A 25,060-nucleotide genomic window follows, 5' to 3' on the forward strand; every position below is an offset into this window, starting at 1 on the left:
GAGCCCGGGGGCCTAGGGCTGATCATGGCCGAGGTTGGTAGGGTTGCGGTGAGCGGCCCGGGTTCGCGGCTGCTCCCAGGCGGCTTCTGGGCGGCGGTGGCCGTGTGGGTGGAGAGGCCGCAGGTGGCCAACAAGCGGCTGTGTGGCGTCCGCCTGGAGGCCCGGCGGAGCGTCTCCTTGCCCCCGACCGGGCACACCCACCTCCGGCCCAGTGCAGGCCCCGAGCCCCAGAGGCTTGCGGAGGCGGGAGGATGTGGGCCCGACGCGGGGCCGGGACCCGTCCGGCGTCCCCTCGACGGGGGCCCGGGCCCTGGACCGAGCGCGGGCCCCGATCACGGCCGCCAGGAGGCCCAGGGCCGGCGCCAGCCAGAGGAGGAGCCCCGGGAAGCCGCCGCCGCCGCCGCGGCTCAGCTCTCAGGGACCCCTGGGCAACCTGGCCAGGCTGCAGCCCGGGAGGGTGACCTCCCCGCCGCCGACCTGGGTGCTCTTTGGGACGCCTTCGCTCAGAGCCTCGCCGGCGACAATCGAGAGATGCTAGCCTTCCTCACCCGCACCGGGGCAGGATCGCCGCCAGAGGGTCGGCGCGAGCTCGACTTGCTGCTCAGAACCGTCATCCCCAAAACGAACCCGCATTGCCCGCTTCGTGGTCCGAGGAGAGAAATGGTCGTGCAAGGTATAAAGAGTGTGTTTCTCATAGTGGCAGTTTGTCAAGAGATTCCCCACAGAGGCAGGCACAAGTTACAGTGGCAGGGATGAGTTTTAATTGGTGATAGGATGTCAGGGTCTGGAGTGGGAAATGGCAACCTCCTCTCCAGGATCCTTGCCTAGGAATCCCCGTGAACAGAGGAGTCTGGTGGGCTGTACAGTCCATGGGATTGCAAAGAGTCAGACACCGACTGAGCGACTGAGAAGGCGCAGGCTTGTCACGGTAGGGAGGAGAGTCCAGCATGAACCTAACTCCACTCAGCTAAGTGCAAGAAGTTACAGGGAGAGTGAAAGAAGAGAATGGGGCAGTGTTGTGAGGCAGCTGAAATTAACAACAAGCAGGAAAAGGTGGGGGATAGGTCGTGCAGAGCCCATCGGGGGTTTGCCAACTGGCGCCTTCTGAAGTTAGGTCCTCCCGTCCGGCAGAAGCCAGGGTCATAGCAACCCCACCTTCAGGTATGGGCTGGAACAGTCTGTTCCTCTGTCAGCCTTGATTTTCCCCAGTGGGCACTTCAGGGGGGCCCAGAGTCCTGCTCGGGATGTGGTCTTGAGTTCTTGGGAACAGTGACAGTGTTTGTTCTAGTCTTCGGGCTGTGGCTGAACCCTAACAGAGAGGAGCAAGCCTAGAGTTTGGTCCAGCAGAGCATCTTCAGCAGGGGGTGTGGTTGGGTTAAAAAGCAGTCAGTAAGTGCTAAAGACTAAAGGCACCTAGTCCGCCTGTTTCCTCATGACGGCCTTGTTGTCCTTCAGTTACCAAGTCTTGTCCGACTCTTCGCCACCCCATGGACTGCGGCACGCCAGCCTCCTCTGACCTCCACCATCTCCCGGAGTTTGCTCAAATTCATGACGCCCTGGGGAGGCTGTAGATTGTTTGTGGAGGGGGCATGTGGAAATGTGGATCCTTAACACGGAGGATGGGGTTGTTGACTGGGGTGTTGTCTGGAAGGCTTGGGGGAGAAGGTGAAGGAGGGCGGGACGGTGAGCGGTCGGGAGGCCTCCAGTAGTGAAAGGGATGAGGAAAGTGGCCTCCCTGCCTGCCAGAGCTGGCGGCTGAGCCGGATCCTTCTCGGCTTCGAGCCTCGGTGGTCTCTCCTGCTGCTGCGTCTCTTCTGCCTCTAGCTGGACACACTTCTCAGCTTTCCGGTGCTCTTGTGGTTAGACCAGCACCCCCAGCCTCCGCACAAGCCAGGGTACCCTCTTTCTCTCCTAGGCCCATACCATAACCCTGGCACGTGTGTAGGTCCCTTTTTGCTGTGTAACACTGTGTGGTCACAGGTTCTAGGTGTTAGGGTGTGAGCTGCTCTGGACGCAGCTCTGTCCAGAAGCAGTGATGCTGAGTCGCTGGTGGGTGCGTACCTCTACCCCTGGCCCCCAGTACTGCTGGCCTCTGTGCCTCTTCCCAGGTGTCCCCTCCTCCTGGAGACCCTCTCTAATTCTGATGGTAGAACTTAGCTTAGGAGCCCTCGGCTTTCAGCACCTTTTACAGTTCTGCTTTTGAACTGTGGTTTTGGAGAAGACTCTTGAGAGTCCCTTGGACTGCAAGGAGATCCAACCAGTCCATCCTAAAGGAAGTCAGTCCTGAATATTTATTGGAAGGACTGATGCTGAAGCTGAAAGTCCAATACTTCGGCCACCTGATGCGAAGGGCTGACTCATTTGAGAAGACCCTGATGCTGGGAAAGATTGAAAGTGGGAGGAGAAGGGGACAACAGAGGATGAGATGGTTGGATGGCATCAACGACTCATCGGACATGAGTTTGAGCAAGCTCCTGGAGTTGGTGATGGACAGGGAGGCCTGGTGTGCTGCAGTCCATGGGGTCACTAAGAGCTGGACCCTACTGGCAGACTAAACTGACCTCTGCTGGCCTGCGGGGATGAGCACATCCGTGCTCACAAGGCCTTCACACATGGAGGTCTGCATGCTCACGTGGGTCTCAGTGAGGAGTGGAGATACAGCCATGACCAGGACGGTCACTGCGGTCAGTTAAGTGGGGAAAAGCCCTGGGGGTTGAAGGCACAATGATGGGGGTGGATTCAGTGCTGTGCTTTTAAGACCACTTACGGCGAGCCCCTGAACTGAGCAGTTTTAATTGATCACCCCTATCTTCTTTCTCCCCAGATGTCCTCAATGGAGCTGTAACTTTTTTACCTTTGGAAGAGGATGATGAAGGGAATTTAAAGGTTAAGATGAGCAATGTGTATCAAATTCAGCTCAGTCATAGCGAAGGAGAATGGTAAGTACTGGATAACTGATTCTTCTTTCTCAATGATCTCTGGTTTCAAGCAGTGATTTCTTTGGGCAGCTGAAAGATTCTAGGTCCCCAAGGAGCTACAGGGACTCAGCCTCTGGCAGATCAGGTCTGTGGGCTCTGCTTGCTGGTCGATGTTTTACCCTGATGCATCCTTGTCCCTTTTGGCACCTGGGTGGTCCCAGCCTGGCTGGAGTCTTTGGGCCCTACTTTCCGTGTCGGCTTGATGGTTCATAGCACCTGGTTCTAGTACCGAATTCAAATAAACACGATCCTTCTGTTATTTTGTCATATCTTACACCCTGGTAACAGGGGTGGTTGGAAGCATCCTTTTGTATTTCCTGCTGAGGCTCACGTGGTCTTAGACGTAGTGAGTATTCAGTGATGTTTTATTCTAAACACAGCAGTCTAATCTGGTCCCTTAAATCCACATGCTGTTCGGCTCTGTCCGGAAAGTGTGAAATTCGGTTTACTTCCATTTGGTGCTTTTTAAATGGAAAAGTCAGAGGAGAGGGAGACCACGCGTTACTCTTCTGCTCTTTTCCTGGAGATCTGCACGGGTCTTTTTCTCCCTGACAGCCCTTGGAGCATGTCTGTTTAACCGCTGTGAGCTGTGTGCGTGGTTTCACGAAGAGGCCAGGGCACAGGGGGAGAGCTGGGCTTGGGAGTCTCATAGACTTGGGTCCTCGCAGCAGTGTGACCTTGGGAGTGTCGCCTCTGCCCCCTGCTCTTCTCACCTATGAAACACGTTTAATACTTTGTGAGCCCCTGAGGAGGGGGCTTGGCCGGGCTTCCCAGGGACCTGTTGGAGGTCAGACACTAGGTGGGGTGCCCAGGATCTGCCCCTGCCGGGAGCCTCCGGACAGGTGTTAAATGTTCCCGAAGGGCCCCTTCCTCCCCGCTGGAGAGGGTCGGCAGACCCTCGGGGAGAGCCGTGTGTGCCCCTGGGCGTTACCTGGAGAGTGCTGAGGCAGGAGCTGGGGGGTGAGCCCTGGAGCTCGCTGTCCGCCAGCCCCAGTGAGGAAGCGCAGCCTGGGGCCTGGCCGGGGCAGTGCCCAGTGTGGCTGGCGTGGTGAAGCCCGTCCCTGTTCCCCACGAGCTCTGAGCGCTCGGCTGGCCGCCCCGCACCGTTACTGGCTGATGCTTCCTGTCGCCCTGCTGAGCACTGGTCACAGTGAGACTGCATGTGCGGCCTTCTCAGTGGAGCACGAGTGGACTTTTGGTGGCCGCCTTCGTGGAGCGCGGCCCTCCTGGTCAGTGCCTTGCTTCGGCAGGATTTGTGCTCTCCCCACCATGTGGTCGCACTGGGCCCCGGGGGTCACTAAGGCCCAGAGACAGGTGGATGCTCTAAGGCAGGTGCTGCCAAGCGCAGAGGTGGAGGAGTCCCCTCGTTGACCAGGGCAGGGCTCTGCCCACTGTACCAGTGTGGGCGGGGATGACCCCGAGGCCTGAGCAGGTGAGGGTTAGTGTGGGGGCCCCAGGGTCACCTGGGAAAGAGCATGATGCCCCGGAAAAGCAGGGGAAGGGCCCCAGTGAGTCCAGAAGGATCACTTCCGAAGGGCAGGGAAGGAGAAGGGAGCAGCCAGGCCTCTCCCCGCCCCTCCCTGCCCTGCCCCGCCTCTCCCCGCCTGCCACCCACCCAGTGACGGTGACGCCCACCTGGTTGCGACTCTCAGTGGAGACTTGGCTCCTGGTTCTTATGAGAGCGAGCTGTGTCCTCTGACGTGCCTGGTGCAGCGCAGCTCTCACCAGCCGGGGACTCCTTGCCAGGCCGCCCCTCCCACCGGCCTCCCCTGTGCCCCACCCCACCCAGCTGCCGTGGGCCTGCTCCTTCTTGGGGGCCCCCATTGAACAGCACCTCCTTTACCGTAGCCCAACAGTCCTGGCACTTCTCCCCTGCACGGCGCTGCCTGGATCGCAGCCCTAGAGGGTATGTTGTCCTGACCTGGGTCCTCGGGAGCGAGCACCTGCCCTGGCCAGGTGCTGCTGGGGCCTGGTCACGCGGCGAGCTGGACAGACCGGGCCGTAGCTGCCCGGCACGCTGCTGGCGGAGGACGCGCAGGGGTCAGCATGGACTGGGAGCCCCAGTGGCTGCCTGTGTGTCCTCAGTTTGGTGACTGAGCGTCACCTTCCTGGCCAGGAAGTACTTGGTGAACGAGCACTGTGTATCTGGGTTGCCCACGTGAAATGTATAAAACGTAGAAAAATTAAAGAAACCGTGGCTGCTTTAGAATCTGGCGGGTTAGCATGTGAGTGGGATGTGAGAGGAACCTTGTTTAGTTCTCCTTCCAGCGGGCTTTGTTGAGGTATGTAAATGCATGTTTAACAACATTTGCAAGAGAGGAGGAATTCTCTTGCTTTTTGCTCTACAGGATGAAAATTGTGTAACTGGTTGCAGCTTGTTTTGTGTTCTGGGTACAATATTTGGAAATCATAGACAGCTGCTCTAACTTGTCTTCTTTCGGTAAATAAATGTAGAGTTTGAAAACAAGACCTGAAACCAGCCCTGCTTATTCATATTTCTCTTATTTTCAAAGGTTCATATCTGTTTTAATTTTCTGTCCAGAACGATGGCATTCAGATGGCACTGTGTATCCCAAACCCAGCTGGCTTGGAGAAGAGTTGCTGGCCAGGTTGGCCAGGTGGTGTGTGGAGAGCAGGCAGAGTGGCTTCAAAAGCACCCTGTCCCTCATCTCCATCGTGAAGTACAGCACGACTTACCAGGCGCTGAAAGAGAAGTACAAGGCCATGGTCAAGGTGATTCTGGGGAAAGACGTCTGGGACCCCCCCGCCCCCGTTTAAGAGAGGTGATGTACCAGACGACTCCAGCTAACATCGTGTTCCCTGTGTGCCCTTTAGTTTCATAGAGGCAGATATTAAGTCAAAATATACCCACCTGTGGCCCCCCATTACAGCCTGTACTTTGACATACTAAACCGTAAAAACATTGGCAATTATGTTACGGAAAAGGATTTTTTTTTTTTTGGCACGTTACTAATTTTTTTTTTTTCAAGAGAACAAAAGGGAAGTCTTTTTAGTTAAAAATAATTGAATATTAACTACTAAATTGCCATAATTCTTGAGTATAAACAGAAAGACATTCGGAGAAAATATAAGAAAAGTTAAAGTACAAAAGCATATACTTCCAAAAAGGAGATCAATTTTATAAAATGTTATAACTTTATATCTAAAATGTGTGTGGGGGGAGATAACGATAAGCACCTGTGTATTCACACCCAGCTTAAGAGAGAGAGCATCACAAGCACGTCTCGGCACACTGGCTGTGCAGATGCTGTTTTCCACAGGCTGCAGGCCCGTGACGGCCCCGTGTGGAGTAGGTCTGTAGGCACTGGTTTCACTGCGTTTGCTCAGTTCGTATGTCTGGGTCTGCTTTTGGTAATTTGCCCACTATTTCTAGCTTGTTCACGATTAATATATCTGTCATGATGACCTGTGATCATGGTGACCTTTGAAGTCAGTACTACAGCTCATTGAAGACTTAGATGAGGGTTGGCATTTTTTAGGAGTAAAATTGTTATTTTGGCTGCACCGTGCCGCTTGTGGGGTCTTAGTTCCCTGACCAGGGATTGAACCTGTGCCCTCAGCAGTGAAAGCATGGAGTCCCAACCACTGGACTGCCAACAAGCCCCAACAGTAAAATATTTTTTTAATTAAAGTACCTACTTTTTTTGTGTGTGTGTAATAATATTACACACTTAGTAAACTACAGTATAGTTTCAAGGTAACTTTCATATGCACTTGGAAACCAAAAAATCTGTTTGGCTCACCGTACTTCCCCTGGAGTAGGAAATGGCAGCCCACTCCAGTCTTCTTGCCTGGAAAATCCCGTGGACGGAGGAGGCTGGCGGGCTGCAGTCCGCGGGGTCGCAGAGAGCCGGACACGCCTGAGCGCGCACGCGCATAGCGCCTCGCTGCAGCATTCGCTTTGTGGCGGCGCCTGGAACCGAGGCGCCTGTGCTGACAGCTGAACCTCCTTTGGCCTCTTCCTAGTGTGTCTCCCTCCCGTCTAGAAGTGACCACAGTTTGTCAGTGCAGAGTTTTGTATTTTTTAATCTGCCGTTGCTGCATTACAAAGCCTCTCCTAGTCTCAGCCTTGAACAGTACCCGCTCATTCCTGGGGGATCACACGCTGGTCCCAGGCTGGCTGGCCTCACGGCGCCCCCCGCTTCCCTCCCAGGTCCTGGCCTAGCGGTGCTTCATTATCCTGCTGTTTAGAACCTTCACGGAGGCACTCCTTTCTTCTTCCAGCTTTTTAAATCGTCCTTGGTGAGATGGTTCGTGTGAACTGTCTAATCCGCTAGACTGGAAACAGAAGTCTGAACTTTTAACACTGGCCGTTGGTTTTTCTCTCATCTGCAAGACGCCTGTTCTGCGCATTACTGGTGTTAACAGTGAGCCCTCATACTTGCACAGCCAGCGTTTCCAGGTTCAAGGAACCTGACGGTCATCTGCATGGGCGTTAGGTCGTATCTTTATCCTTGCTTTACAAATAGGGAGATGGGGGCAAAACAGCTGAGTGATGCTCCTGGCGAATGACGGCAAGACGCCAACAGACCGCAGGGTGGAGCACTGACCTCTGCCCCCATGACCCCTGCCCCTTGGCTTCCTTGACACCCCCACCCCTCGATTCCTTGTTTATCAGACTCAGTCTTCGGGGATGGAGGGGTGCAGGCAACGTAGCTGAGCCTTTTCTCTTGATGTCCAGTGGCCTCAGCTAAGCGTCTTTCTTCTGCAGTCTTGGTTTGGACTCCATTGGTCTTCATGTATCCTGTTACACACAGGTATGGTGGAAATTTACAAATGCTCTTGATAATTTTGTAGGTATGGCCTGAAGTCACTGACCCTGAGAAGTTTGTATATGAAGATGTAGCTATTGCTGCCTACCTGCTGGTAAGACTGTGTGACCTGAGTGGGTGGAAGGATGGAAGGGTGCCCGCGGCAGCTCAGGGTTTTTATAGTTCTGCCTGTCAACATTGGGCTTCCCTGATAGCTCGGTTGGTAAAGAATCTGCCTGCAATGCAGGAGACCCTGGTTCAATCCCTGGGTTGGGAAGATCCCCTGGAGAAGAGAAAGGCTACCCACTCCAGTATTCTGGCCTGGAGAGTTCCATGGACCGTATAGTCCATGGGGACACAAAGAGTTGGACCTGACTGAGTGACTTTGACTTGTCAAGGTTGGATACACATGTATTTTTTTTAAGTTTTGCATGGTGCTTTTATGTGAATATAGAACAAGTTTGGATTGTGAACCAACAGGAGTTCGATTTTTTCCAAATTACTAGTCAGCACGGAGACACCGCCTGGCGTTGGGGAGCCCTTGGGGGCCCATCTGATGAGCTCCTGCCTCCCGCCCTCACATCAGGTGACTCAGGTTCGCGGCCTTCCTGGCCAGCTCGCTGACCACCTGGACTTGGACACACCCTTTTGCTTGATAGTCTGGGTTTCCTTATCTATGAAATGTCTAGAAGAGATAATCTCTGAATTCCTCTCAACTGTAATTCTCTCGGTTTTACAAGTAATAAGGCCTCTCAAAGTATACAAAGCCAGAAGAACTTAGAGAAAGCTGGAAGGAACTAACAGTGACCTGTAAAACTCTTGCCCAGAGCTGACCCGCGAGCGTGGGCTCTGGGTGGGAGACGAGGAGGTCCTGGCCCGTGCCGCCTCGGGTGAGCGGGGCGGCCGTCCCCACCTCCCTCTGCTCACCTGGGCGTCGCCTGTGTGGGGCCCCGGCGCCGGAGGCCTCTCCGCCTCTCCTGGGAGAGCACTGCAGTCCACGTGGCCTTGTGTGTGAATTATTCCAGGGCAGAGCGCACCACAGACTGACCTTGCTTTTCCTGTTGACTTTAGATCCTCTGGGAGGAAGAGAGAGCCGAACGGGGAGAGACCGCCCGGCAGTCCTTCGTGGACCTGGGCTGCGGCAATGGCCTCCTGGTCCACATCCTGAGCAGCGAAGGGGTAAAGCGCGCTGGGGGCCGTCTCTAGACCTCTCTAGGGCGTCTTCATGTCCAGCACAAGGCCTTTCTCTGCTGGTGCGACCTGGGTTTGGAGGTGGCCGGGCTGTCAGAGGTGCAGTGGCTATTGGTGACGCCATCGAGCAGGCAGCCTGTGCATGGGAGGGTGAGGCAGCCGCCTTGCTGGACGAGAAGAGGGTCCTCGGGGACAGGCGGCCTGCGAATGACACCCTTGCAACAGCAGGGGTGTTCTTGTTGCTGCTTTCTTTGGAAAACCCAGCATTTCAAGGCACGGGGAGGGGCAAGGGGCGAGGGCAGCTCTGCTCTCGAGGAGCCTGGGGTCTAGCTTGGGGGACGGCCGGCGCCCGCGTACTGAGCACGCGTGAAACTGATGCTCAGTTCTGCAGCCATTTCCTTGGTTGTGAAGCAGAGGCCGTGAGAACCGGGAGCGGCCCTGGTCCCAGGAGCGGTTCTGGGCACACAGGTGGCAGTGCCCACTGCCCCCTGCCCCCAGGGCTGTATCGTCCTGCCTTGTGGACGAACACGCATGTCCTCGCCTGCGGGACTTTGGGGTGAGGTTGTTAGGGCCGCCTTCTGAGGTGCTTGATAGAAAGAGTCTGCGGGCCCTGGAACAGCCTGTCTGTGGTGTTAGCACATCGCGCGGTGACTGGGAGCCGGCGGTGGGGCCCGGGGAGAGCTGCAGGTGGTCGGGGCACACTGGGTGCTCAGGACCCCGGAGCAGGGCTCTTCTGGGCTGGATGAGGAGGCAGGCCTGGAGCTGAGCTTGGCTGAGCGCAGAGGCGGCGGCTCCCTTCAAGGGAGGCGTGTCCCCCGGGGCTGCGAGTGAGCCTGGCGGTGTCTCCAGGCCTCGCCTCACAAAGGCACCGTAGCCGGGGTTGTGTCTGGGCCCTGGGGCCTCAGCAGCTCAGGGTCCCTGCGCTTCTCAGGGCGTGGTCTCTGCAGCGCTTGACTCGTTCTCGTCGTTTCTGACGACATACCCACCTTAACCTTTGGTTCCCGAAATTCATCGTTTCAGCATCCAGGCCGAGGGATCGACGTCCGAAGAAGAAAAATCTGGGACATGTACGGACCCCAGACCCGCCTAGAGGTACTGGCTCTGTCCCTTCGCTTGACCTCAGCAGGCTGCCCCCAGTGCGGTTGTTTCCAGGAGAGAGTCTGTGTGTGGGGGGCCAGTCAGAGGTGCTGGTAACCGCAGCACCCCACACTCGGCTCGCTGCTCTGAGGCTTGAAAGGAGGATGCTCCCTTAGGCCTTCCCTGCCTCCGGTTATATTGAAAGGTCACTGACTTTAGACCTTCCCTGCCTCCGATTATACTGAAGGGTGGACGCCCCCTTAGACTTCCTGCCTCCGATTATACTGAAGGGAGGGCGCCCCCTTAGACTTCCTGCCTCCGGTTAGACTGAAGGGAGGGTGCTGGCCTCCGGAGCGGGGGTGCTGTCTTGGCCCCGGGTCTTCTGCGGCTGCTTTGGGGGCATCCGCTCTGGAGCCTGCCGCAGGCTGCAGTTGAAACATTCCTTTGGCAGTGGGTGCCCTCCCTGCGGGGACCGGTTCGGGGCGGGGGGCAGTGTGGACAGTCCTGCTCTGAGTAGCGCCAGGAGAAGCCTCTAGCTAGGGATAGATTGTCAGGGAGTCAGAGGAAGGGAAGCACAGAGGCGCAGGCAGGGCTGGGCTGCGGATGTGCGGATATCTCGTGGAGACAGCATGATGGCTTCCAGCTCTCTGGCCACCGGGTCTCAGCTGTGGCCGCAGGGCTGCAGTCAGCCCCACCGAGGTCTGGAGCAGGTCCAAGCTGTCAGACAGGGAGGTATCTCGGGGGCAGGCAGGTGGGCATCTCCCCCACAGCACCCACCCGGCAGGTCTGGGCTCCAGCGTTTCCCAGCCTCAGCCTCTCATCCAGACCTCCAGGTCAGCAGGGGAACGCCCGGCCCTGGGGCTCCGTCCTTGGCTCTGGAGTGCCGTGGGGGCTGCTGCTGCCCAAACACCCACATCGCCTCCAGACCCTCGTCCCCCTGCTGATAAGATGCGTGGGTGTGGCTAGGACACACCTCTCTTCTGCACGAGGATAGGACGCTGACTGACAAGTGGGAGAAGCATTTACTTTTCAGTGTGGAGGACGTCAGGAGCCTGTGGAAGTGGAGAGAAGCTTGTAGTAAATCCCAGAAATTCAGGGGCCAACTGAGCAGTGGTTCTTTGTCTCATACCCTCTCCCACAACCCCAGCATTAGCCTCACTGTGTTTGAAACATATCTCCGATATATTATTTCACCTGTGAATAGAAAACAAAGTTTTCAAGACTATGTTTTCTCTTCACTTTTCTTTTAAAGTTGAGAGTAGTGTTGCCAAAAATTAAAAAGGTTGGAGGAAGTGGCGTTTATTGCAGCTGCCCGGCACCTCTTTACTGTTTAGGTCTTCATTATATATTTACACTCTGCTTTATGCTACAAGGGTTTGCACTTGCTTATATAGTCGAACAGGGCTTCCCTGATGGCTCAGTGGGTAAAGAATCTCTCTGCTCTGCAAGAGATGCAGGTTCAACCCCAAGGTCAGGAAGATCCCCTGGAGGAGGGCCTGGCAACCCACTCCAGGATTCTTCCCTGGAGAATCCCATGGACAGAGGAGCCTGGCAGGCTACAGTCCATGGGGTTGCAAAGAATCAGACATGACTTAGCAACAGGGATATGTTCACAGATGACAACACATGACAATATCTAAAAAGTCTCAGGTTTGAAGAACTCTGGTAAACTAGGGAACGGACTCCTGCTAGGGGTGGCTCTGCAGATCCATACGCGGACTGTATTCTTACACAGGTAATGAAGTTGGGCTCTGAATTGCAATACGAGACTGATGATCAAAGCTAAGGGAGTAACATGGTTGTTTTCACAATCCCGTGTGTCCCAGGTGAAGAAGCAAGATAACTTCTTCACGTGGAAAGTTCAGATAGCAGTTGAGTAGGCTGTCTGTTCAAGTCCTGTCTCTATGGAAGCTGGCTGCATTCTATGCCCCGTGCAGGACAGGTAGAGGATTCTACTACTTTTTTTACTTTGGGGGCCTTTTTTTCAAGTTGAAGTATGAAAGTGTTAGTTGCTCAGTCATGTCCGACTCTTTGCAACCCGTGGGCTGTAGCCCACCAGGCTCCTCTGTCCATGGGATTCTCCAGGCAAGAATACTGGAGTGGGTAGCTACTCCCTTCTCCAGGGGATCTTCCCGACTCAGGAATCGAACCCGGGTCTCCTGCATCGCAGGCAGATTCTTTACTGTCTGAGTCTGCAGGGAAGTGGTAATGTTGGGTTAGTTTCTTTTCTACAGCAAAGGGATTCGGTTATTCATGTGCGTATTTCCCACATCCTTTCCCATTCCGGTTTATTGCAGGATATTGAATGTAGGTGCTGTGCAGCAGGGCCGTGCTGGTTATCTGTTGGCTGTACAGTGGTCTATACATGCTGATCCCAAACTCATAATCTACCCCTCTCCCACCCCTTTCCCCTTCGGCAACCCTAAGTTTGTTTGCTGTGTCCGAGAGTCTCTTTCAGTCTGGGGAATAAGTTCATGTTTGTTGTCGTCTAGGCTCTACGCGCAGGTGACCCCGCTTGATGTCTGCTTTTATCCGACTTGCTTCACTAACTGTGCTCATTTCTAGTTCCATCCATGTTGCTCAAATGGCATTACTTCCGTCTTCTTATCACTCCGCTGCGTGTGTGTGTGTGTGCGTGTCTGTACACGTACACAAGTGCTCAGCGCTTGTCTGTTTCCTACTAAACAAGTGATCTCCATGAACAGGTGCAGTCTGGACATTCAGAGGCCAAGTCTGCGATACAGCTTTTTTTTCTGATGCCTCATCTGATTATAAGCTAGAGGTGGTGAAGGAAAAAACGCGTGCTTTTGATAACAGCACCGTGAGGATCACAAAATGTCTTAACTTTGTTTGTAAAACTCTGTATCAAAAGAATTATTGCAGTTTGCTGCATTCAAATTTTCAGTTAAAGCTTTTTTCTGAAACAGGTGGGGCTTTGCTTGCTTGCCTAGGGGGCTGCATTCTTTAGTTTTAGAATTAGGAGGATGTTGAGTGTCTGTATAGACTCTCCTGTCTCTCCAGTTCTTACTGACAGATAAACTATTGAGACTGTTGACTTCAGTAATTAACGAAGTAATTAATGAAGGCCTGCTAATTAATTAACTAGCAGAAGGGATAGGTGTTCACTGCAAGTTCTTCAATCATAAAAACAAGCTGTTCCCAGCTTAACCACAGACATTGTCCCAGTGGCGAACACGCTTGTTCCGTGGGCAGAAGCTTGCTGCCCGAGTGCTCACACGAGGTCGTGTTGTAGCAGCAAAGGCTGGTGTGCATTGTGTCTGTGGATTCTGCCTGCGCTGTCTCTCCCCGCTGCTGCGCTTCAGGCTATGGGTTGACGGGCTGTCAAGGTGTAAATGCATCGGGCTGCGCGGCAGGCCAGCCTCAGACCTCCCTGCTTCCCGCTCGCTCTGCAGGCCCTTTCTTGCTCCCGTGTGTGCACTCCTGCTGAGGCGCTTCAGTCCTGTCCGACTCTTGCAACCCTATGGACTGTAGCCCTCCAGGCTGCTCTGTGCTTGGGATCGTCCAGGCGAGAATGCTGGACCGGGGTGCTGTTTCCTCCTCCAGGGGCTCTTCCCGACCCAGGGATCAAACCCACGTGTTGTCTATCTCTTGCGTTGGCAGGCAGGTTCTTTACAGTTAGTGCCACCTGGGAAGCCTTCCCTGCTCCCATCTTCTGCCAAAAGTAAAGCAGTTCACATGGCCCCCATGTCCTTCATGTAAAAAGGGTGTTTTTAATTATGAGCAGCTGATGAGCACTCAGAAGGGTGGTGTTCGCTCCTCGGGTAATGGTGCTCGAAGTTGCCATTTCTCATACCCTCAGGCGGGTGGGCTGGGCACACACATTCCTCACTCCTGGCCCATCCTTTTTCCTTCTGCAGGTGAAGACCCACAGCCCTGAGGGGCTGAGACCTGCCCCGGGCAGCTGTGGTTCTGAGGGGCTGCGGTCTCTGCCTCCTCGCATGCTCTGCTTTCATGGACTAGATGTTCAGTCTTGTTCTGCGTCTCTTTTAGGAAAGTGCAATCACACCAAATGATAAGACCCTTTTCCCTGACGTCGACTGGCTAATCGGTAACCATTCTGATGAGCTGACGCCATGGATCCCAGTCATTGCGGCCAGGTGAGCTGATGGGCCTTTTGGCACCATGGTGGCTGGGGATGTCCCGTTGCCTCAAGTCTCGCTGTCCAGACCCATAGCTTCTGGCTGCTCGTGGCTGTTGAGCGCTTAAACGTGGCTAGGTTACTCTGTCGAGATGATGGCATGTTGCTGCTACTGCCAAGTCGCTTCAGTCGTGTCCGACTCTGCGACCCCATAGACGGCAGCCCACCAGGCTCCTCTGTCCTTGGGATTCTCCAGGCAAGAACACTGGAGTGGGTTGCCATATTGGCTGTATTTAAATTTAAAAATATAAAGTAACGTAAGTGGTTCACGCGTTCACATCGTATTTTTGTTGCGATTCGTTCTATCGTGTTTGTGTCCAGTGCTGAGATGTGTTTTTCCTGGGACGCTTTCTCACAGCAGGAGGGGCTGCCTGTCAGTATAAGCACGCTCCGCTGGCTCCGGTGATTCAGTTAGTTCCAGGTGTACAGTATAGTGACTGAGCGTTTTCCCTGGTTGTACTGTCTGTGGTTACCATAAAATACATAAATATGAAATATTTTGTATCATAAACTATCGTGAAGTGCTGTGCTGCACAGCGTGCCCTGTGTCTTGTTGAACTTGGACAGGGTCGTCTGTATCTCTTTCCTCCCCGACCCCTGCCTTGCCCTCCCACCGCCCGCCACCGCCCGCTCTCCCCACGGTGACCACCGCTCCATTCTGTGTGTCTGTGACTCTGCTTCTTTGTTACCTCCATTCAGTCTTTTTGATTCGGTGCACAAGTGACAGCACACGATACTTGTCTTTCTCTGTCCGACTTTACTTCACGAAGCATGACATGGACTGTTTTAGAATAGCGTAGGCCAAGCAGCAGACCGTAATCGTGTGGTGCCTGCCTCTGAAATTTTGTACCCACAGCTGCAGTCTTCAGGCGCATGAGGGGGTTTCAGGTTCCGGCTGATGATCACAACTGCAATAGAAAGAATACTTTTTATAAAAGTAATTACATTCATGTTTTACTGAAAAGGTGCTGTGCTGCGTCATGTCTAGAGTGTAACCTAGGAGGGCTGTGATTCATTCTTTATATAAAAAGCACCGTTAGCCAGCAGCCCATCATTTGCATTTTGCCCCACACGCCGCTGCCGAGCGGCTTTCCGCAGCACTTTCCTTACCGAGCCTGTTCAGGACTTTGAGCTTCCCTGTCGCCGGTTGTCTCTGAAGGTCTTCCTACGCCTGCCGCTTCTTCATCCTGCCCTGCTGCTTCTTTGACTTCGTCGGGAAGTTCCAGCGGACGCAGAGCAGCAAGACGCAGTACCGAGGGTACCTGGACTTCGTCACCGAGGTGGGCTCGGCCTGTGGCTTCCACGTGGAGGAGGACTGCCTTCGGATCCCTTCCACCAAGCGGGTGTGTGCCGGCCACCGGGGCTGTCCCCCGTGGGCACGTGTGGCATTTCGATGGAACGCGTGGGGCCGTCCTTGTCACAGACCCGTAGACGAGTCGGTGATGCCCAGAGAAATGGGTTCTGACCCGGCGGCCCCAGCACGGCGCCGGCGGCTTCCGGGGCTCGCTGCGTGCCTGCGGTCCCTCCTGCACGGGCGCCCTGGACCCCCGTCTCCAGGCCAGCGGCCCCTGCAGCAGCCCTCACCTGGCCCCCATCTCCTCCCGCGCGGCGGCGACTGGCCCTCAGCACCTCCCAGAGTCGGGGTCAGCTTGGCTTTGGTTAGTGGGCTTGGTGCCGCCGCAGGCTGAACGCTTTAAGTTCTGACTTCAGTTTAGTCGCTCAGTCGTGTCCGACTCTTTGCGACACCATGGACTTAGACTCCCAAATAATGGGCTGAAATTGCTTCCAAACTTCAGAATGATTTCAAATGTTCTCTTTAAAAGCCTCATTAATTCAGATTTACTTGAAATGAATCTGTCCAGGGATAAGTTGACCCTTGCACTGCCTGTCGCCTTGCCAGATGGTTGGGGCCGACCTGCTCACCTGCTCGGGGGCTTGAACCTCTGGGAGTCAGGGCAAGTGTTGACATCGGTTTTATCTTAACCTCTGGTCGCTTTCTTCCATGAGACTCTAGGTTGCCAGTGCTTTTAAAAAGACACGCACACTCAAGCCCGTCATCCAGATCTCTGCTTCACAGCCTGACAGCGGTGAAAGGGGGGAGATGGGGCTTAACTCTGGGCCCCGCCACGTGCTGGCAGCGCACTCAGGGCCAGCGCAGGCGCTGCCAGGCGGGAGCAGCGGCAGCCCCCAGGCGGTGCTGGGCCCCTCAGTCGGCTCCAGGCGCGCCATTGCTGTCGCTGCTCAGAATCTTTTCGGAAACGTCCTTTAGCACTCAGCTTGGAGCCTTCATGTCATCCTGCCAGTTGCCCTGTCTTGGCAAGTCACAGCCTCTTCTGAGGTTGGGATGGAATTTGGCGTTTGGGCCGCCCAGGTGGCGCCAGAGGTAAAAGAACCCTCCCAGCAACGCAGGAGACGTGAGACCCAGGCTCGATCCCTGGGTCGGAAAGATCCCCTGGAGAAGGAAATGGCCACCCACTCCAGCCTTCTTGCCTGGAGAATTCCACGGATAGAGCCTGGCGGGGTGCAGCCTGTGGGGTCGCGGAAGAGTCGGACACAACTGAAGCGACTTCGCACGTACACAGAGTTTGGGTCGTGTGTGTCCAGGGATCCTACGGTTCCTGTGTTTGCATTTGCTATCACTGGGAGCTGGAGGCCACAGGCCCTCACTCCACCTCTCCGAGCCTGTGTTCATATAGATCGTCTGGTTCGGGGGTTGGATAGCATAGGTGTCCACACGCAGCAGCCGTTAAGGACTGAACACGGGTCCGGCGCTCTCGTTCCCGCGCGCACAGAAGTCGTCATCTGCCGGGGCGGCACAGTTAGCAGGGGGCGCAGCTGCAGAGCCGTGATAGGGGCTCCGATGTGACCGGAGGCACTTCCGTCAGGTTCCAGCCTGCGGAGGACGCCCCAGCCTCTCGCTCCAGGGCAGCCCGCGCTGGGGGGAACGTGCAGCGTGAATGGGCCATCCACGCAGCGCCTGGTGCTCTGCTGGGGGCGCTCATGCTTCCCTGCACCAGCGAGGCTGCCCCTCGAGAGCTCCGGGGGTTCCCGGCAGGGTGTGTGGGGGGCGGGGGGTGCGCGGCGGGGCTGACACGAGCAGTGTTCACGGCGGGCCGAGCCTGGTCGGCTCAGTGAAGGCGGCCTGGGTCTGTATGTGTGTCAGGCTCTGGGGTCGGCTCAGTGAAGGCGGCCTAGGTCTGTATGTGAGGCTCCGGGGTTGGCTCAGTGAAGGCGGCCTGGGTCTGTATGTGTGTCAGGCTCCGGGGTCGGCTCAGTGAAGGCGGCCTGGGTCTGTGTGTTTGTCAGGCTCCGTGGGGTCTGAGTGGTGAGGTTTTCTGTGGTCTTCTGCCGTTAGTTGCTTATTTTGAGGTCACTGATGCTCGTAGTCGTTTATAAAATAAGGATTCCTGTCGACATAGGTCCCTAAGGCTTGAGGAGTTTGTTCTCCAGGATGAGAGAATTCCGTGGGAAAATACCGCTGGGGCCTGTTAAAGCACGTCTCTGCTCTCCACTTGCAGGTCTGTCTCATCGGGAAGTCCAGGACATACCCGCCCGCCAGAGAGGCTGCTGTGGACGAGGAGAGGACCCGCTACATTAACAGCAGGCGGGGCCGCCCCAGGAGCCCCCGCAGCGGGGCTCCTGCCCCTCTGCCCCCCGGGGCCGCTCCCAGCAGCTCCCCTGGCCCCGAGGGGCATGGAGCCCTGGACGCCTGGCCCGCGCACACAGCGGAGGCCGGAGCCCCAGCGGGGGCACTCTGGCTGTCTGGGTTTCAGCCGCGGGAGAAAGCCGAGCGCCTGAGGAACTGTGCCGCCCTCCCTCGAGAGTTTGTGGACCGAGTGGTTTTGCACGTGGCGCGCTTGTTGCTGGGAAAGGGAAGCCCTGCAGGCGGGAGTGCGCAGGCCTGGAATCGCGGAGGTAACCCCCAGCCCGGGCTTCCCGCTGGGTGCCAGGCGGGAGCACGCTCACTTGTTCTCTTCAGCCCGAGTTTGAAACTACACGTACGTGTGTACACCTGCTCAGTCGTGTCTGACTCTGCGACCCCATGGACTGTGGCCCACCAGGCTCCTCTGTCCATGGGATTCTCCAGGCAGGGATACCGGAGGGAGCTGCCATTCCCTTCTCCAAGGGGTCTTCCTGACCCAGGGATCGAACCCATGTGTCCTGCATTGCAGGCAGATTCTTTGTCATCTGAGCCACCTTGAAACTGTATGGTCTTTTTTAATTAAATTTATTTTAAGGAAGCAGGGAGGCTTCTCCCAAGCTCATTAGAAAACCCTCTTCCTTGTAGTTCTGTTAACACACAGAACCTTGGTGCCTCAGAGGAGGAAGCTGAGGTCACGGGGAAGTCTCAGGGTGCAGAGCTCCTTGTTTTCCATTTATTGAGATGATCCAGACAGACAGCCAGGTTACTGGCTGCCAGAGAGGAGCCCCGGCCCGGAAGACCTGGGAGATGCTCTGCTCTGATGATCGACTCGTCTCTGAAATAAACGCAAAAGTCAGATGTGGTGAAAGGGAGACGTCTGTACCTGATTGCTCTCAGGGGGTGAGAGCGTGCTGGAATCTGTGGCTCTCAAAAGGGCCAGGGGCTCCCTCTAGCTCAGTCGGTAAAGAATCTGCCTGCAGCGCAGGAGACCCGGGTTCGGTCACAAAGAGTCAGACATGACTGAGCGAGTAACACTCATACTTCCTCACTTAGCCAGGGATCAGGTTATCAGGAGAGTTAAGACAGGCTGACGGAAGGCGCCTGTCGCCACTGGAGGGCTCCGCAAGGCTGCCCGGGAGGGGGACGCTCGCCCTTCGGGGAGGAGGCCGAGGCCCCGCTGTCAGTTGGGGGTGCTGCCTGCTGGCCCCGTGGTTGGGCCAGACCGGTGGTGGTGAACAGCAGGCCTCCCCTGGCCCCTGGCGTGGAGGACATAGCCCCGAGTTTCTTCCTTCAGCCCCACACCCCTCCCATCCCGTGTGTCCATGCGACGTGGCAGCACCACTGAGCCTGTCCCCTCCAGGGATCCCCGACCCTGTGGCCATCTGGCCAGGAGAGCCTCTTGGGGGCTCAGTTCAGGTGGCTGACTGCCAGGTAACTACGGACAAGGACCAGGGGCTCTGAGGACTTCTGGGGGTCAGCACCCCCTTCCTTGAGGCACCATGCAGAGGCGGGCCAGGCTGGACAAGGAGGAAGAGGTGGGTGGGCTCCACGTGGGGCCTCGAAGGGCCCAGAGCCTTCAGCCCTGCACGCCACGCTGGAAGTAAGGCCTCTGACCCTTAGTTCCCAGGATGGTCCGTTCCTCTGGGGTGCCCTTTTATATGATTGCGCCCAGGAGGTGCTGGCCTCTGCTTGGGGTGGGACGCCCTGCCAGTGAGTGAGGACGGGGTTTCTTCCTGGGCTCGTGTGGGGGTCTGGGTGCTCCAGGGATGGGGTCTCAGGCCACCTGCCTGCTGAAGACAGCAGGGAGCCAGGCAGCTCCCCCCTTCCCCACGTGCGTCTCCGAGGGTCAGCCCGCCCTGGGACGCTCTGGCTGCCTGGCCAGCAGTGAGAAGTCTGCCTGGTGCCGGCGGGGGCACCCTTAGACCCAGAGCTGCAGGCTCCCCACCTTAGTCATGGGAATTGGTGACCCCGGGCCCAGGACCTCCGTGTGTCTGAGCCCTGTGTGACCAGTGAGTAGTCTGTCCCCAGAGCTCGTTGACCCAGGGCCTGGTGTCTGCCCTCCGCAGCCTGACCAAGGGCACATGGGGTGGAAGGGGGTGGGCCGGCCCTGGAGGTCGGGTCGGGACACACACACGTGGAAGGGCGAGCCAGAGGCGGTGTGTGGGGCCGTGGGCACAAGCCTGCGTTGGGGAGCCCTTGAGGGGCAGCCCCAGGGGCAGCAAGGACCGTCTGGGCCACATTTAATTTTCCCCTGATCCTCTCAGCGGGGCTTGGGAGGCGCTGGTGGACGGCTCTCATGTTTGGGGGCAACCCCCTCTCCCACAGGGAGCCTGTCCTTGGCGGAGGTGGCTGGGGAGCTGGACCGGGAGATGCTGCGGAGGCTGAAGCGGGAATGCGGGGGCCTGCAGACACTGCTGAGGAACAGCCCGCAGGTGTTCCAAGGTGAGGCGCAGCCGTGCGCCCCAGCGCTGGCGCTGGCGCTGGCGCTGGGGGCCCCTGTCCCGTTCCTGAGGAGTGACTGCATCTTAGAGGGGTCCAGAGCCAGAGCACGGCTCCCTCGTGTGCGTCTCACACGGGGCCGGAGCGTGGCTCACGCCGCTCTCTCTCTGATGCTCCCCAGCCTCCGCCTTGGCCCCCGGGCTCAGCCCCACCCCGTCCGGGGTGTGCCCCTTCGCCCTCGGAGGGACGAGCCTGCTGGCGGGCCCCTGTCCTGAAGCATCTCTGGTGGTGCTCGGGCGCCTGCTCTGCTCTGGTCTCTGGCTGCCCGTGGACTGGGAGCACCCTGAGCTCCCAGCCAGCCCCGCCCCGCCGCCCCCGCTTCCAGGCGAGCAGCAGGAGGGCCTGGGCCTGCGTGCTCCTCCACCCGGCTTCGGGCTCTGCAGGGTGGGGAGCAGTCCCCGCCTTCCCTGCGCTCTGCTGGGGGTGCGTCACGGATGTGTACACGGCACCGGGGTTCAGAGGAGGCCTGTCCACTTTCAGCCGCACGAGGAGGGTTCTGCGGACCCTTCCGCCAGGGGGTCCGTGGTTAGCTGTGTGTACTTTCTTTCTTTCTGGAAGTATCTTACAGCACACTGCAGCTGGCATACTCTTCACCCCTAAATACTTCATGTGTGGCTTTAAAGTCAGTGGGCGTCTCCTTGCGTTGCCCTGTGTCATGGGTGATATCCCTGCCCAGGGAAGCCTGTCAAGGACGCTTCCGCTCAGGCCCGCAGCGTCTGTGCTGGTCATGGCACCCGGGACAAGGAGAAGCATGCCGGGCAGAGGGAGCAGCGTGTGGGCAGGGGCGGCCCGTGGGTGTGGTTGGGGCTGTGGCCCCCAGGCTTCTGACCAACGAGGGCGAGGTGACTCCCCTGTGACCGTGGGGAGGAGGGCCAAGCTTCCGAGACCTCTGCACACAGGGTCCTGAGCTGAGGGGCAGGGCCTTTGGGTCCCAGGCGCGGACACGGGCAGCCGTCCGAGCCCCAGGGGTGGGCAGGTGCCCCTCCCAGTCCGCCTTTGTGGTCCTCCCATGGGGTCGGGGTGGGTAGGGGGGTCGCAGGGCTGGAGCATGACCTCCAGCCCCTCCCGCAGCCCATAAGACCCCCCAGGAGGTGGCCTGGCTGGCCTTTCGGAGCTGTTTACATCTCCACTTGGATTAAGCGCTCCTGCTGCGACGGGGGTGGGGGGCCCTGCAGAGGAGCTGCGGCTCCAGGGGGCGTGTGGCGGGCAGCCCACAGGTGAGTGGAGGTCGGGGGCGTCCCTGCTGGCCGGGCTCCGCTGTATGAAGCTTCAGTGGCTTAAAAATCCCCGTGCCGGGCGCTGCTCTGCCCTCTGCTGTTCCTGGTGCGTTTCTGGTTTGATTTCCTGAAATCGTGTCTTTTTTCCCCCATCATAAATACACGTGTGTGGGATTGCTTTCTGTGTGGTTGGCATTGAGGGGCATATTCACTTATTTCTGGAAGCACTTTTGAATCAGAGGCCTGGGCATCGAGTGCCAGTAGACACGCTGCTCCCAGTCACGCAACAAATAGGCCTGAGCTCAGGCTTTTCTCTGTAGGATTCTTTTTAACTAACATGGCTGGTTTTCCAGTCACGGTTACACAAATGAGAAGCTGAAGGCAGTGTCAGACCTTTCAGTGCTGCCTGCGCTGAGCCTCTCGTGGGCCGGGCTGGAATCCTCGCCCAGCCTTGAGGATGCGGACCCAGCTGTGGAGGGCAGTCCCCAGCCCAGGGTGTCCGATGAGTGGGGGGGCTGGGCTGGTCCCCCGGGTGAGACGGACGCCGGAACTGGTGCTGCCGCGCGCACCCCAGCGCCCAGTAAATCTACCTCCGCAGAGTTGGTGGGGCTTCCCTGGTGGCTCAGCTGGTAAAGAACCTGCCTGCCACGCAGGAGACCCTGGTTCGATTCCTGGGTCGGGAAGACCCGCTGGAGAAGGGATAGGCTACCCACTCCAGTGTTCTTGCCTGGAGAATGCCATGGACAGAGGAGCCTGGTGGGCTACAGTCCACAGGGTCGCCAAGAGTCGGACACGACTGAGCGACTAAACCACCACAGAGAGTTTCTGGGAGACCCTTCTGCCGTTTCCTTGGGACACTTCGGTTCAGGCGACGTCTGTGGTCAGAAATGGTGGAGGAGCAGAGCCGTGGGTTCGTGAGTCCGCAGGGCTCGCACTTTGGGAGGCGAGGGGCTCAGGGGTGGGCGGAGAGTGAGCTGGCACAGCGCGTTTCCTGCTTGTGACGCCCTGAAAATCAGGGCATGTTTCACCCGGTGAGAGGCTGCTTCTGGCCCGAGAGCTGTCTGGAGGGGCACACACGCAGGGCACAGGCCTGCCCAGGCAGGGGGTGTGTCCTGGGGGACGGAGAGGCCGTCAACCATCCCGGCCCCGGGACGCCCTGGCCTCTGCCCTCTCGGGGGCCGCCCCTCGTCCTGAGCGCCCACTCTCCGGGCCTTACGAGTCCTGGCTGGACCCCTTCTCCCAACCCTGCAGGGACTGCTCCTGAAACACAGTCAGTGGAGGGCCTGCTGCAAGCCTGCCGGCCCTGAGGGGCGGGGACCAGTCCCCCTCTGGACGGCGGGGGTCTGTCGCCACTTGTGGCCCCAGCAAACCCCTCACCGTCTTCCCCCAAATTTCTCTCAAGCCTGTCCAGGGAGTGGGGGCGGGGGGCTGCCTTTCAGATGCACACTGCTGGAGTTTGGGGGCGCCCCGGGCACCCTGCTCCAGCCGGGCCATGTCATTCCCGGCTGCGCCAGGAGGTGCTGCTGTGGGCACACCATCCAGGCCGTGGTTTCCTGCCCAGCTCTCAGGCCGGGGAGCCAAGCTCTCTGTTCGCCCCGCCTGGCCCTTCGGAGGTGCTTGTCGGCCGCGCCGAGGCTGAATCCCTCGTTGTGTCCTCCACACACAGAGGCGCCTCTGCGCTTCCTTCCTCTGGCTTCGAGGGGCAGTTTTAGTAAATCATCAGTCTCCAGAGACAGGCGGTCCCATTATTGCCGTAACAGGAGGCAATCTGCAGGGGAAATTGGAGCTTTCGCTCCCACTTTGAAGTTTTCCTTAGAGGTTGGGGAGCCAGATTTGTTGAGTGAGCGGCCTTCATTTCTCCCAGAGCCGCTGTGTCTCCACGTGGTTTTAGCGCTTCCAGGGGAAACCACCAGGGCTTGGCTGCTTCAGCCCATTTCCATGGGGATGTTGACTTCTCGGGACAGGGCGAAGGCCAGTGGAAGCCCTCAGGGCAGCTTCCGTGAGTCGCCACACCAGCTCAGGAGGCCGCTAGGCGGCGGTCAGCTGACAGGCGCATCCTTCCCCGGGGTGGCCCAGCGCCCGCCCCTGCCACCGGGGCTGCCGTGAGCCCCCACTTCCTCTGGTTGTAAACCTCACCCCTGGTCTTCACCGGCCAGAAAGGACCCCACCCCGTCTCACTGCGCCTACTGTTTGTGATGTGGCTGTGAGTCCTCGGGGGCCAGGGCGGCCTCACAGATGCCCCAAACCCTTGCCTGTATCAGGACCACGCTCGTGGTTGCCTGGTCCTTAGCCCCATCCCTCGAGCTGGTGCCCATGCTGCCCAGCCCTGTGTGGTCACTCTGGTCTTGCCATCACCACGGCCTCAGGCACAGGCTCCTCGCCCCTCCCCAGGGTGTCGGGCAGCGCCTCCTAACCACCCCCAGCCCCGAGCTTCCACCCTGCCCTCCTCCCCCTCACCCCTGCCTCCGGCTCCGCTTTAGGGGCGACTGCAGGCCTCGGGCAGGTAGGGGGCTCTATCTGCCTTCCCTGCCACGCCTCCTGGGGGCTGTGCCCGCAGCCTGGGACGCCTGCACCCACAGAGCCTGCCCCCAACCCCCGCCCCAGGAGCCCACGGCCCGCAGCTAACTCTGCCGCATCTCTGCTCTGTTCCAACCCCAGTTCTGCACGGACACGTGCGCATCCGCGACTGGCGGGAGGAGAGGCCGTGGAAGCAGGAGGAACCAGAGGCGAAGCGGAGGCCGTCCTCCGACACCTTCAAAACCCGCATCTGCTGGTTCTTCGCTCATCACCCCGACGGCTGCGTCCTGCCGGCGGACTGCTGCCCGTTCGCCCACGGGCCCGGGGAGCTGCGGCCGGCGCCCCGCACCAAGAAGAAGCCAGCTCTTTGAGCGGCCGAGCCGGGGGCTTGCGTCCTGGCCGCGGTCGAGGTCGTGGGCCCCGCCTTCCTCCAGGCTCTCTCGGGCCGACCACGCCCTGCGGACGCTGAGGTCCTCCCCCGCCCTCCGCCCCAACGCTGGCTGCTCCTGCTCCGCGTCTTTATAGCTGGCAGAGCCGAGGCCTCAGGTGCAGGAAGCCCTTGAGCCGGCCCTTCCGGACCCGCGCTGCCCCGCCGCGAGGCGCCTGGGGGGTGGCTTCCTCCTGCTCTAGGTCTTCTCCCCACAGATACTGTTGACTCTTGATTCCAGGAGAAAAAAAGTCCTGAGGATGTGCTTCTGTTGTAAATTGTTTACAGTTTTACACAGAAGGTCGTGTCAGTGACACTGTTGCGCCCCCTGATTTTCATGGAATGTGTCCACCGGCCTTTCCCTTTGGAGGGTTCCTCCTGGGGGCGCTCTGGGTTCATTCACGGGGGATGAGAAAGACCCCATTCTTTTCTGCTCAGGGCAGCCTGAGGGAGCTGCTGAGAGGTGTGAGGTCCCGCCTTCAGAATGACCCTCGGGAGGCCAGGGCCCTGCCCCCCACTCCCCACGCGGTGGTGGTGGTAGTCCGGTCAAGGACAGGCCAGCCAGCAGGTGCCTGGCCAG

General features: G+C 58.0%; 1 protein-coding gene across 2 annotated transcripts; it reads left to right on the forward strand.

Annotated features, from left to right (window-relative positions):
* Positions 1-24,745, forward strand: TRMT44 (tRNA methyltransferase 44 homolog). 2 transcript variants are annotated; one of them, XM_027971267.2, is made up of 11 exons: positions 1-673; positions 2,825-2,939; positions 5,492-5,711; positions 7,797-7,865; positions 8,822-8,929; positions 9,962-10,033; positions 14,030-14,136; positions 15,337-15,520; positions 17,696-18,092; positions 20,146-20,262; positions 24,195-24,745. In XM_027971267.2, the coding sequence occupies exons 1-11, from the start codon at positions 25-27 to the stop codon at positions 24,422-24,424; spliced, it is 2,268 nt and encodes a 755-aa protein (XP_027827068.2). In that variant the 5' UTR covers positions 1-24; the 3' UTR covers positions 24,425-24,745. The 2 variants fall into 2 exon arrangements, with proteins under 2 accessions (XP_027827068.2, XP_027827069.2); XM_027971268.3 differs by having other exon boundaries at positions 559-673; positions 5,521-5,711.
* The last annotated feature ends 315 nt before the right edge of the window (positions 24,746-25,060 follow it).

The sequence above is a fragment of the Ovis aries genome, chromosome 6 (assembly GCF_016772045.2).
Source record: "Ovis aries strain OAR_USU_Benz2616 breed Rambouillet chromosome 6, ARS-UI_Ramb_v3.0, whole genome shotgun sequence".
In the NCBI taxonomy this organism is placed as follows: domain Eukaryota; kingdom Metazoa; phylum Chordata; class Mammalia; order Artiodactyla; family Bovidae; genus Ovis; species Ovis aries.

Coding starts and splice junctions, on each gene's coding strand:
- TRMT44 (XM_027971267.2), top strand. CDS start 25: ATGGCCGAGGTTGGTAGGGTTGCGGTGAGCGGCCCGGGTTCGCGGCTG. Junction 5,712..7,796: donor AGTACAAGGCCATGGTCAAG/GTGATTCTGGGG, acceptor ATAATTTTGTAG/GTATGGCCTGAAGTCACTGA. Junction 7,866..8,821: donor CTATTGCTGCCTACCTGCTG/GTAAGACTGTGT, acceptor TGTTGACTTTAG/ATCCTCTGGGAGGAAGAGAG.